This window comes from Poromitra crassiceps (genome assembly GCF_964638095.1).
Source record: "Poromitra crassiceps genome assembly, chromosome: 12".
NCBI lineage: Eukaryota > Metazoa > Chordata > Actinopteri > Beryciformes > Melamphaidae > Poromitra > Poromitra crassiceps.
The window spans coordinates 33,782,413-33,796,267 of record NC_139632.1 but is presented as its reverse complement, the minus strand read 5'-3'; the positions used below and the strand labels follow the sequence as shown (position 1 = coordinate 33,796,267).

Sequence of the window (13,855 nt, the reverse complement as noted above, 5' to 3'; positions counted from 1 at the left end):
ACAATCTACCTGCTGTGGGATTCTGGGTCACTATCTGTGGGCCGTCCCGTCCTGGAGAGTCCGAAGTCTCTTCCTGAGTGGCTGGAGACAGTCGGATGCCGAGTGAAACCCAGAAAAAAAATCTCCACTTCAGTAGCACTTACATACACCAAACTTTCCAGTTTTATTCTTATCTATATTCTGAAAGTTTTTAGAGAGGGGTTTCTCTTATATATCATTCATAGCCTGATTTATAGAACATTTTATTCATTTCTTTCTCAAAATCATTTTTCTCAGAGTCTGAGCCAGAAATGTCCACTTCAGTGGCACTTACACACACCAAACTTTCCACTTTTATTCGTATCTATACTCTGAAGTTTTTTTTTAGGTTTGTTTATGTTGTTTTTTTCCAAAGGGCCATAGTGTCACATAAAGTAAGCGAAGGGCCACACATTGGACATCATACATGCCAACACGTGACACGCGGGAGTCTCCCTATTTTTAACCCTCTCCCCCACTGTTATTGGTATTTTCTCGTTAATCTCCCGATATAATAGTGATACAAATCCAATGGCTGTAGCAGATGAGATTTGCTAACATAATTCTGCCTTTTATTGAGTTTTTGGGGGTTGTTTTGTTTTTCTTTGAGGATGTTGGGGGGCCGGATTGAGATGGTCCAGGGGCCGCGGGTCCGGCCCTGGGGCCGCATTTTGTCCCTTGTATGCACTAGAAGTTCTGGTGGGATGCCGTCTAGTCCTGGTGACTTTGCTTTTGGCATTGAGTCCAGAGCATCTTTCAGTTCACATAAAGTGATTGGAGCCGACTAGCTTAGATGGCTGCTCTGCCGAAAGTGCAAGTAAATTCAGAGAATGTAGAAATGACAGCATTGCATAGTTGTCCTTCTGAGACTCAGATGTGTATCGCTTAATAGAATAAAAAGAGGTAAAAATGTCATTAATCTGTGAAGGAAGAGTGCATAACTCTCCATCAGAGTTTTTGATCATATCTATGCTAGTTGTTCAGACTGACTTAAGTTGCTTAAGTTTCAATGCCAAACGTCTACTTGGTCTCTGCATTTTTGTAAGTATCTTGGTGGGTTCTGAGATGCAAGAATTCAGCTTTGGAGGTAGTTAGTCATTTATACTGTGATTTTACCGTAGAAAGTTCCCTCTGTCCTCAGATAAACAAGATTTCTGAAGAGAAACGGGGCATGATATTTCATTCTCCAGAAGTGAAGATTCTGCATTGCGTTCTTTACTCAAATGAGAGGAGAAAGAAGTGCATATACATGTATCTCTCTTATGCACCACTGTTTTACTTCCCAAAGAGTATGGGGGTTAACCCACAAAAAATTATCTGACTTCATTGTTAATTTTGCTGAGGAACTTGGCATTCTGAAGTAGAAGGGTGTTGAAACGCCATCTTTTTGACCGAGAGGGTCCAGGTGTGGATTCAAAAGAGATGAGAGCGGGGGAGTGATCAGAGATAAGCATTGGTAAAATAGAAGTATGAGAGATACATTTGAGAAAGATAGGTGAAATTAATATGTCTATTCTGGAGAGTGAATGACGAGAAAATAAATAAAATAAGAGGATGCTGTTCTGCGGGCAGAGGTCAGGGTTGGTTGAGTCCATGGAATTGAAATGGCCCCCTACAATATGTACAGAGTCAGCAAGGTCCAACGGTTTCAACTTCACAGCATCAAAGAATGTAGGGTTGGGTTAAACACATTTACACACGCACACACACGCAAAACTTGTCCCATTAAGAAATAAACTTGCATTAGCTATTTACTCGCTGCAGTTTGGTGTGACAGGTTGAATATATAGCTGCATTGCCGACTTCAATGGCTATATTGTAAGATTTAACCACTGCCTCTGTGACGCAACAGGTCTTACACGATACAGAAATATATTTTACATCATGTATGTTAAACATTTATGGCACAAACGTGTTTTTATATTTAAAAATGGGCATCAAGTATAAGTCTGTGACGATGTTTGGTGGGGAAAGTCAAATGAGGTAATAATGAAATGCCTTTTGCACGTTTGACAACGTTGGCTCATAACCAATTTCCACGTTGTAGCTACATTTGGTTTGAATTCCTTATCTTATGATGAAAGACAAAGAAAAAATACATAGCCTATTTATCTAGGCTACATACATAGTCAGCACTACCCACGGTCAGCACTATTTCCTAATGCTTCCAAATGCAAGTCAAGCTATTAAAATAAATATATGTATGTATATATATATATATATATATATATATATATATATATATATATATATATATATATATTTGCAAGTCATTTAGTCCACACTCCATAATATCAACAGGTAATGAATTCTTGATTTCAGAAACTTAAAATTTGCGAATTAAGAAACCAAACAACTTGTCTCAAATCAAATGTATTATTTATTAAACTAATAAAGCAAAACAAGATTAAATTAATTCAGCAAGATGAAGCATTCATATTAACCACCAGAATAAATCAATGGCATTTATGAACTGAACTTACACATGAATTGCAATGAATTGAATGACAACTAAACCAGCATGATATGTACTGTAATGAACAGAAATTGGTTTCAGTCAGTATGGGAAGATGTAAGCTGGGTTAAAGATGAGAAAAACGAGAAGCGAACTCGGGATAGAGGTGCGAAGGAATTTGGGGCCAGATGCACTTTCGCAAATCTTATCTTAACATATTTTAATAATTACTCTAATAAGATAGATTATGCTTACACACATGGGTGCTGACGAGAATTATTTTGCCTGAATTCATTTGACTGGTGTCCAGGTTGTGCAGTGAAGCTTCGTTGCACCCCTCACTTATCGAAACTCCTTATCTGTTCAGTTCTTTATCAATACTACTTATTGGTTATTTTTCATTACTAAATAATTGCTTTTAAAAATTTATTTAAATAAATTCAGAACATTATTTGAATACATTTTATATTTTAAATATAACTAAATGCTTCTAGAGCAGCAGCAGTAATGTTTACAAGAGCATAGTCACATAAACTCAATATCTCACTGGAAACCAATTTAAAATGTCAATAAAATAAATGATATTCTTGACATCACCATACTCAGTAGGCTACTCAGAGTTCCAGACTAACTTTTCCACCTGTAGCACAGTGCAACTCAATGTTTAGACAGATCACTCGTCCTGTTTCAAGCAATGAGCGTTGTGCACATCGATTCTGCTGAAGTATAACCACACTTTAAAATGTGTAACGTTACTTATCTGTCGCTTCGGTGTGTGTATCCGAGGCAGGGCTGGGAGCCGCAGCCTGTCTGACATAACTGTGCTTTGTGAGGGCCTCAGCTGACATGAACTAGGGTCCTTGACATAGGAGATTATCTATTAGCAGAAGACTGAATAGATAATTAACATTTAACTCAAATCAGTCTGTAGACGGAGCTCTGCCACCGATGGCTTACATCTTCCCAATTTACTGATTACCAATTGAAAGGAACAACTAATCTTAAGTGTAATTCTTAGGTTATTATACAACACACTCATTAAATCTCATTAACATGTAAGCTTCCACGTCTAATTGTGGGACATACAATAAACCAAATCAATCAAACAAGTAACTTATTTCTACTACACGACTACAATCATATAATTAATCCTAGAACTACTTAAGGAGTGCAATTTTAACTATCTTAAGCCCTATTCGCACAGGACTGGTATTACCTGGGGACCTCATGTGATTTAGAACCCCCCCCCCCCCCAATTTACTGACATCCCCGTGGAGTTGCAGCCTCCAGCTGGCTGGCCCGTGCGAATAGGGCATTCTACAATCTACACTGGAATAAACACAAGTATGCTGTAACTATAAACACCCACTAGAGGGAACTGTTACTCCATGAGAGCGATATGAATGCATCAGGAGATAAGGCAGGAACTGCAAAACATCCAAATACATCGTCTGTGTATATTTATGAGTAAATATTATCACATACGTGTGATCTGTGGTCAATATTCTTTTAACTTCTTACACTACTAGCAATGTCGCGCGCTACGTGCGCTCGCCCGCCCTGCGGCCATAAGCGGCCTCGCCTGCTCTATGACATCACTGATGACATCGTCAGGTCACCCGCACGGGTGCTCTTTACACCCCCTGAAAGTTTCAGCCCGATCGCACGTAAAACGGCATAGCTGTGGCCGGCCGGAATTGTTCTCTCTCTCACACATGCGCGCGCACAGTACACGCACACCTCATTCTTATTATAGGATTCTTAAATGGAAAAACACATTGACACAAGGGAAATGACAGATTAACGGCTTTGCCATTACAGGAAGAAAGGAACCTTCTGGACAGGATTAAAGGAGGCAATTCAAACAGTTCCAAGACAGAGTTCTGTGATCTTTGAATGGCTCAATGGGGAATCTGATGATATTAGCACCATGTTATTCTGCTGGAGTATTCACAAATGAGACACTTGGCCATCAGTTTCACAAGCTCTCCATCCAAATGACATTATTTACTACTACTTATTTACTTGCTTACATTCTAGCAATCCGATGCCAATATATATGGGTGAGAATTAAACATAATTCTGCACAGTCAAAGTTTGCTGCCACTGAACTTATTTATTACATTGTGGTTGGACAGAGAGAAGTTTGTTCCCCCTGCAGACAGTGGGCGGCGCTCTTCAGCAGGTTAGATGCAGCGGTGTGTCTTCAGCTGAGATGACCACGTTAACATTTTCTTACAACGGACACACCAGTAGCCCGTTCCATTGTGAATGCGTTGATGTGTTTTTAGAGAAGCTGAGGTACTGAAGTTGCCCCCACATTGGTCACAGTGATACGGTTTCGCTCCAGTGTGACTGTGTTTGTGTTGTTTTAGGGATTGTGAGTGAGCGAATCTGCTCCCACATTGGTCACAGTGGTAGGGTTTCTCTCCAGTGTGAATGCGTTGATGTATTTTTCGGTGACCTGAGTGACTGAATCTCTTCCCACATGTATCACACCGGTAGGGTTTCTGTCCAGTGTGAATGCGTTGATGTTGATGTAGGTGACCTGAATCACTGAAATTGCGCCCACATTGGTCACAGTGGTAGGGTTTCAATCCAGTGTGAATGCGTTGATGTCTTCTTAGGCCACTTGAATTACTGAAATTGCTCCCACATTGGTCACAGTGGTAGGGTTTCTCTCCCGTGTGAGTGCGTTTATGTTTTGTTAGTTGACCTGACTCAGTGAAACTGCTCTCACATTGGTCACAATTGTAGGGTTTCTCTCCAGTGTGAATTCGTATATGTGCTATTAGATTACTTATATCACTGAAAGTGCTCCCACATTGATCACATGAGTAGGGTCTCTCTCCAGTGTGAAGGCGTTTATGTACTTTTAGGTGATCTGCACGACCGAAACTGCTCCCACATTGGTCACAATGGTATGGTTTCTGTCCAATGTGAAGGCGTTGATGTCTTGTTAGACTACCTGGGAACTTGAAACTGCTCCCACATTGGTCACAGTGGTACTGTTTCTCCCTAGTGTGATTGAGTTTATGTAGTTTTAGGCTACTTGTCTGAGAGAAACTGCTCCCACATTGGTCACAGTGGTAGGGTTTCTCTCCAGTGTGAATGCGTTTATGGTTTATTAATTGACTTAATTGAGTGAAACTGCTCCCACATTCATGACAGTGGTAGGGTTTGTCCCCAGTGTGAATGCGTTTATGTGCTTTTAGGGTATTTGACTGACTGAATGATTTGCCACACAGCTCACAGGAGTAAGGTTTCTCCCCTGTGTGAACTCTCTGATGGGTCTTTAATCCCTTAGCTGTTGTGAATGCTTTGCCACACAGCTCACAGGAGTACGGTTTCTCCTTAGTGTGAGTGCGTTGATGTCCTGTTAGGCCACCTAACTGACTGAAAGATTTCCCACACAGCTGACAGGAGTAAGGTTTCTCCCCTGTGTGAACTCTCTGATGAAGCTTTACGGCTCCAGGTGTGGTGAATCCTTTGTCACACAGCTGACAGGAGTAAGGTTTCTCCTCTGAGTGAAGTCTCTGATGAATCTTCAAGGGTTGAAGTGTTCTGAATGCTTTGTCACACTGCTGACAGGAGTAAGGTTTCTCCCCTGAGTGAATTCTCTGATGATTCTCTAAATGTCCGGATCTTTCGAATGTTTTGTTACACTGCTGACAGCGGTGACATTCAGGTCCGTTGGTGTCTCTCTGTTTCCATAGAGAATGACATAAAGAAAGAATCAGGGCAGATGGACAGAGTGTGTGTGTGTGTGTGTGTTGCAACAGTAGTGATACAACAGTGATATTTTTTCTCACCTCTTCTGAAGAATTAATGTCGACAACGTTCCTCCCCTCCTCTGTCAGATGTCTCTCTTCCTGCCTGTCAACTCTGACATCATCAAAAAGAGACAGTCAGTAAGGCAGCGAACACCCCCCCCCCCCAAAAAAACAACAACAACAACAAACAGCAATAATAACAACAATAAAATAATGTAGTTACAAGCAGTGATTGTAGACACCGGCCCCCTGCAAAATCTGGCCACGGTGTGCTGCTGCTGAATGCACTGGTATTGAACCCTGGGAACATTGAGCCCTGGGAACATTGAGTCCTGGGAACATTATGCTCCTGTATTCCGTTGCTTCCCAACCCTGCTCAGTGTCTCCTTACCTTTGAGAAGACTGGCAGGGGCTCCTCTGGTTGTGTTTTCGACCACTCTCCATCCGTGGACTTGTCACCCGTGCTCCATTTCCCAATGCTGGGCTCTGCATTTTCCTGCCCAGCTCTGTCTTCAGGACATCTGTGAGGATCAGACAGGGCTTCCTGCTACAGGATGGAACAGAGAAGCCACTTCTAAACTTGAAGTCTGGACCATTGTCGGTTAGTTCAGGCAGGTGATTTTCCAGTTTTACCCTTCTAGACATGAGGGATCTTTGTTGGTCAGTTTTTTCTGCCGATTAGAGTAGAGTAGAGTGGGCGGGGGGAGCAACAGAATTGGGCAGACAGGCAGACAGACAGGCAGACAGACAGACAGGCAGGCAGGCAGGCAGACAGACAGACAGGCAGGCAGACAGACAGACAGGCAGGCAGACAGACAGGCAGGCAGACAGACAGTTAGACAGACAGACAGACAGACAGACAGGCAGACAGACAGACAGACAGACAGACAGGCAGACAGGTCGGGAGGAAAAGAAACCATTCAAGCTGTTTGCAGCACTTGAGGAAACCGAGTTTGCTCGTTTAATTCATTGATATAAGCGTTTGCATGAACGATTAATTAATAAGCTACGTGAACGTCAATAGCGGGCACTTATCACCCAATAGCCTAATGCAGTAGTAGGCTATCATCTCCTTGTTGCATTTTCAATGCAGACGGGAGAAAAGAAACGATTCAACTTTTACATGTTTACTGACCAATTTGGCTCCCTTCCAAATAATCCAGCCACGTAACTACGTCCATTCATTACATTACATTACATTACATCATTTGGCAGACGCTTTTATCCAAAGCGACTTACATTAACACATTTTTGTCAGCAATAGAGCAATCAACTATGCAACACAGTCTATGACAACTACAACCTCTGAAGGAACAGTGGTACAAGTTTAGTTTAGTTTAGGTTAGTTTTTTTTTTTTTTTTTTAAGAAAGAGAGAGAAAGAAGTTATTAAATAGCACGGCGACATTAATGGTTTGTAAAGTGACATTTAACCACCCGCCCACTCACAGCATGTTCCGGAACATGAGCTGGAGGTGTTAAATCACAGCCACTTTGCCAACGATGTGGATCCTGTACTAGGGGCTCGGATGGTCTCGATCCGCACTCGAGTGCGCACAAAGTGGCTAATTGTTTCTAACAAGCAGGCTGACCGGCTAGCAGCTGGTAATAGTCAGGACTTCAGTGCATGTTTAGAAGGGGCTAGAGAGAACTATTCTCCTATTTATTTTATTTAACCTTTATTTAACCAGATAAAAGAAGCTTGAGATCAAATAACTCTTTTTCGAGCAACACCTGCCCAAAAATGGCAGCATAAAAACAAGGAACTAAAAAACAAAAATAAAAAACAGACCAATAAAGAACACAGATGGACAAAACATCAGGATGGACAATGAACACAAAAGTAGGGAGGGAAATAAAAAGCAGTAGCAAAATTGGGGGGGGAAGGGGGGGGTTATAGGGGACGCCGTTGGAGGGTCAAGTTGGATTAGCATCGCACACATGCAGCAATCAATACACAGTGTACAATGCCCACTAAGCATTATGTTGTGAAGCAATTATACACTCCCAAGTCAGCTGTTAAAAAGTCTGTGAGTTGTGCTTTAAAAACGTGCACTGCCACAACCTTCCTAGAACTGTATCACCTCCAACCCATTACAGCAGTCCTATTCAACTGGTGGCCCGGGGTCCAAATGGAGACGACTCTATATATGAATATTATTCTCCGGGGTTTACTGTCAGAGAGAAAATGGCCGTACGAGGGAGAAGGGTGCAGACTTCATTCTTCTTTTTCCAAGAAATGCAAACCGATGACTTGCACCTTTTTTTGCGACTGTGCTGCCTTTATTTATTTTGTTTTACTTTTTTTGAGGGACATTACTGTAAGCGTGCCAGCGTTACCCAGACGGCTCATTTTCAACTGTTGGATTTTTTTATAAACATCATTTTAACAATAGCCAAAAACTGACCCACCCTCCTCTGCCTCTGATTGGCTAGACTCGTTACTTTCATCGGTTGGATTGGTCAGGTTATCGCCACAGGATGAAGTAGGATTCACAACACATGACACGCTTGAATATTGATATATCGGACATGGGCATTGTTGTGCCTGGCAGGTGCAGCGCACGCACACAAATTGTTGCACATTCTTAAAATTGGTTTATAGAAAATGCTTGCCTCATGTGAATGTTACAGCAAATTAAACAAAACAAAGTAATCCCTTAATGTAATCTATTTTTAAGGACAGTAACTGTATTCAGAATACCACCCATTTAAACTATAACTGTAATGAATACAGTTACCGTACTCATATTTTCTATTTTAAATACTGTGTATTCTAGATACCTGTATTCCATTACTCCCAAACCCTGCTCATAGTGTCTCCATCCTTACCTTTGAGAAGACAGGCGGGGGCTCCTCTGGTTGTGTTTACGACCACTCTCCAGCCGTGGACGTGTCAGGTTCTGCATTTTCCTGTCCACATACGCCCTGCCCAGCTCTGTCTTCAGGACATCTGTGAGGATCAGACAGGGCCTCCTGCTACAGGATGGAACAGAGAGAGAACCGTTCAATAAACCTTCCTAGAACTGTGTCACCTCAAACCCATTACAGCCCATCAAGCTATTCTCACTTGTAGCACATCATCTGCGCTGTCATTACAGATCAGACTGTATATACCATCAGCTGACCAAGAGGGGGCAGTGAATGGCTGCAGTGAGGAGATGTAGGCAAGTAGACCGGGATAGATGAAGACATGTGGGCCAATGTGCAGTCATAAGCTTGGTCTTGGGGCGTGGGGCTTATAAACAGTGTTTCCTTTTAGCATGGCAGGTTGGAGCACTGTGTGAACACATGATGTACACACAGACAAGAGTGTGGGTGTGGGATGATACATCGATATAGGTACATCAATACATCATCAATATTGTATCGTGTATCGATCCAAAGTGAAGACATCGATATATGTATCGCCATATCATCATACGCCTTGTCAATCCAAGGTGATGAAGCATAGATGTGCACGGCTTATTGTTGATAATTGAAAGGTCATCGAGGGCTGTTTAAGTTAACTGATCAAAATCCTTTGCAAACGTGAGAAGCTTGGTGGCACTTTATAATGAACAACAGATCTATTGCTTTTCATTTCAATGTCTGGAAGAGCTCAGAAATGAAACTGTCAAATCATATTGTTGAATGGGGTCGGGGACACTCTGCTAACCTGTTACAGTCCTGTGGCCTCCTCCCACAGGGACGCTCTGCTAACCTGTTACAGTCCTGTGGCCTCCTCCCACAGGGACGCTCTGCTAACCTGTTACAGTCCTGTGGCCTCCTCCCACAGGGACGCTCTGCTAACCTGCTACAGTCCTGTGGCCTCCTCCCACAGGGACGCTCTGCTAACCTGTTACAGTCCTGTGGCCTCCTCCCACCAGGACGCTCTGCTAACCTGCTACAGTCCTGTGGCCTCCTCCCACAGGGACGCTCTGCTAACCTGTTACAGTCCTGTGGCCTCCTCCCACAGGGACACTCTGCTAACCTGTTACAGTCCTGTGGCCTCCTCCCACAGGGACGCTCTGCTAACCTGTTAACATTGATTGATTGATTCGCCTGACGTAGGTAAAAAGGCTTTTTACCTCCGCTAAATTGACAGCCTACGTTGGGTCTCTTTCGCTTTTGACGGCGGCAGGCACGCTTCTGTTTCTATGCTGCCGTCTTGCTGGCCTCGGCTGAAGTAGGCTACTTGTTGCATGATCTCGATTAAAAAAAGGACTGGCCTAGCAAGGGATGTCTGTTTTGACGTTTCGGTTTCGGTTTCCTTCCTCATGGCGGGACTGATGCTGCTTGTTGTGCGGCTTTTAAACGGCGCTCTACAGTAATGAAAGCGTCTGCTATATTTTTCTTTTTCACAAACACTCAACATACAGGGGGGCAGAAGAAATATGATGTAATAAGTCTCTATTTAAGTCGTAGCTTATTGGCAACATCACTTAGGCTATAGGTCACACAATATTAGGCTATTTTATATAAGGAATTTATTTATTTGGCATATTTTCAGCCGGCCACTTGAGCCGGTGACCTTTCAATTTGCCGGCGCACGGCAACAAATACTGGCTAAAAGCCGGCAATTGCCGGCTAAAGGAATCCCTGGAACTGGGCGAAGGCGAAGGCTGAAATCCCTAGAGAACTGAAGTCCTCTGACTTCATGGAAACTCACAGGTCCCGAGGGTGGGGGCTATCCCGGGGTATGAGACAACGAGCTAGGAAAAGTTAGGTGCTATTCTGGTCAGGACATTTCAATGTCTGGGAGACTCTGTATTAGGGATGTCACGATACTAGAATTTCTACTTCGATATCGATACCCAGAAAATATCGATACTCGATACCATTTTCGATACCACAGGAAGGGGGGGATGATGACACATCAAGAGGCATAAAAATAAAATTAGACAGATGGACAGACAGACGGACACTTCTCCATAGTCTAGTCCTGATAAAACTTTGAACTTGGACAGCATATTACCGCCACTCTAGCCACCAGAACACGTTTAGCTTGTTGAAGCAACAGATACCCAATGATAGGGAGGGGAAAATCAGTGATTTTTCATTAAAAGAAAGCACTGATAGTATTGAAACTGTTGCAAATGAGTATTGTATCTATTTAAATTTTTTAGTATTGATACTTTCGATACTTGTTGCAAATGAGTATTGTATCCGATTCAAATTTTCAGTATCGATACTTTTTGATACTATCGATACTTTTGACAACCGTACTCTGTATACAGATGGATAATTTCATGGAATAAATCCTCCTTTATTCACTTTCAACGAGCAACTGATGTATGAATCAACAAAGCATTTTATTTATTTCCCATTACACCAGGTGTTATGCTGAGTTTTGCACCCCCGCCGCTAAACGCATCCCCACCTCACGGGAGCATATTGTAATGATTTATACAGAAGCATAACTGTTTAAAAATGATAAAATTGTTTGAGGTAGACGTGACCTCCCTGTTTTTAAGTTAAAACAGCCCCAAAATATGGTGGGGATGCAATACTCGGCAGGGGTGCGTAACTCGCCACGACTGGTGCAAGGCGCAAATTGGAGGCATGCCAAGTCATTTGTGCACGGTGCAAACGGGATTTGGGCGGTGTTATTATTCACAGGTGTGGCCTGGCAATGCCTGGGCGTTACATCAATCAAACAAATCAGATTCCCATCTTGCAGTCCCTGTAATATAGTTTGCGTGAGGCATACGTGCTGTAATTCTCCCTATGCGTAATTTGGATAGGCCTATCTCCATTGACTATATATTATCCCTATCTCACAACAACACCATCAGATCATATACCTGTTAAAAACATCTGTGATTTGATGCAATTCGGGTTCTTTTGTTGACTGGAAAATAAAAACGTGTTTGCAGCGGGGAAACCGTGGGAAGATAAAATAAAAAATGGGGGGATTTAGAGTGGACTCAATTCAAACTTGGTGAAACAGTGAGAGCCCTGGTGTGTGTACTGCAGAGTGGATTTGAAGTTCTTCTCACCTGGCTCTGGTGGTCCCGACAGCTCTCGGTGGAGCTGTTGCTTCTAAATCAGACTCCGCACCAGACTCTGAACTGCTCTCCGTCTCGCCCTTCCTCCTCCTCTTCATCGTCTTGCTCTTGTGCTTTCTCTGCTTCTTGCGTTTCTTACGGGCCGTCTCGTTTCCTTCCTCGGCATTCACTTCATCTCTCTCAAGTGCCTCATCCTCACCTGCACAGGGGAACCCAGCATTAGAGCTTACATGAGGGTTTGGCAAAGCAGAAGTCCTACACTTAAACTGGACACATTTAAGTCTTGGCCTGGAGGGATATTAAATAATACTAGTACTTGCCTTGAGAAACACTGTTCAATAACAAAATATTTGATCTGATGCCCTTCATTGTTTGTCCTATGAGACCTACGTTGACCATTCTGCTTAACATGGTATCATTTTAGCAAGAGAAACAAGGATGGTTTATAAAATCAAACATAAAATCTAATATTTTTTTTTTAATGAATTCATTGGGGTCATGATCCATCACTCACCTGAGGGAATGTCCACCACACATTCCATTATAGCGGACAGTCCCAGAGGTGCGTGTGACTGGTCACTTCAAAGCCCCGCTCTCTTCTTGTCCCAGAGGTGCGTGTGACTGGTCACTTCAAAGCCCCGCTCTCTTCTTGTCCCAGAGGTGCGTGTGACTGGTCACTTCAAAGCCCCTCTCTCTTCTTGTCCCAGAGGTGCGTGTGACTGGTCACTTCAAAGCCCCTCTCTCTTCTTGTCCCAGAGGTGCGTGTGACTGGTCACTTCAAAGCCCCTCTCTCTTCTTGTCCCAGAGGTGCGTGTGACTGGTCACTTCAAAGCCCCTCTCTCTTCTTGTCCCAGAGGTGCGTGTGACTGGTCACTTCAAAGCCCCTCTCTCTTCTTGTCCCAGAGGTGCGTGTGACTGGTCACTTCAAAGCCCCGCTCTCTTCTTGTCCCAGAGGTGCGTGTGACTGGTCACTTCAAAGCCCCTCTCTCTTCTTGTCCCAGAGGTGCGTGTGACTGGTCACTTCAAAGCCCCTCTCTCTTCTTGTCCCAGAGGTGCGTGTGACTGGTCACTTCAAAGCCCCGCTCTCTTCTTGTCACTGGTGTGCTGCCCCTTCACTGAAACACTGCATAGAAAACAAAGATAAGCTCATTAAAGCAAATGGAGTATCTGGCTATTTGTTTCTGTATTGAAAATGCCCTCATTTTAAATTACACAGCTGCTAACATGCAGCAAAGGCCCATCAAATACATTTACACATACACACGGGTGTTTTGTGCAGCCGATTCTATTTTATGGACACTTGAACTCTGACCCTAAGTCTTAACCTAAGGTGCTTTGTGCAACTGGGACCAGGGAAATAACAAGGCTTGATGGCAGCTTTTTAATTGGCAACTTTGATACTCATCTCATCTGCGCATTGAAGCTGTGGGTCTTGTAATGGCAAAAAAAAAAGCTTGTTGTTTGTAGGAGCCATATACAGTATGTTTGGTGTTGGCATGTCATATTATTTTGTTTAGATATCTTGCACTATTATTTTTGGACACTTGGTGGCAGTCACGAGATCACATAGTTGTATAAGATGGTGTCGAGAAGGTCGCCACCGATGAAAGGTCAGCGACCT

The 13,855-nt window shown here is 43.1% G+C and overlaps 1 protein-coding gene across 1 annotated transcript; it reads right to left on the bottom strand.

Moving 5' to 3' along the window:
• Positions 1 to 3,746: 3,746 nt before the first annotated feature.
• Positions 3,747 to 12,841, bottom strand: LOC310786773 (uncharacterized protein). Its single transcript, XM_083648064.1, has 6 exons — positions 12,749 to 12,841; positions 12,226 to 12,433; positions 9,077 to 9,223; positions 6,638 to 6,793; positions 6,286 to 6,358; positions 3,747 to 6,177 (listed from the first exon to the last, which is right to left on the bottom strand). Exons 1-6 carry the CDS (start codon positions 12,774 to 12,776, stop codon positions 4,660 to 4,662), a joined length of 2,130 nt encoding a protein of 709 aa, XP_083504190.1. The 5' UTR covers positions 12,777 to 12,841; the 3' UTR covers positions 3,747 to 4,659.
• Between the last annotated feature and the right edge of the window lie 1,014 nt (positions 12,842 to 13,855).

Bases quoted from the DNA above. Each gene is read 5' to 3' on its own strand.
- LOC310786773 (XM_083648064.1), bottom strand. From the start codon at position 12,776: ATGGAATGTGTGGTGGACATTCCCTCAG. The intron at 12,434-12,748 runs GTGAGTGATGGA...TCCCCTGTGCAG, and splicing joins TGTGGTGGACATTCCCTCAG to GTGAGGATGAGGCACTTGAG. The intron at 6,178-6,285 runs GTGAGAAAAAAT...CTATGGAAACAG, and splicing joins ACATTAATTCTTCAGAAGAG to AGAGACACCAACGGACCTGA.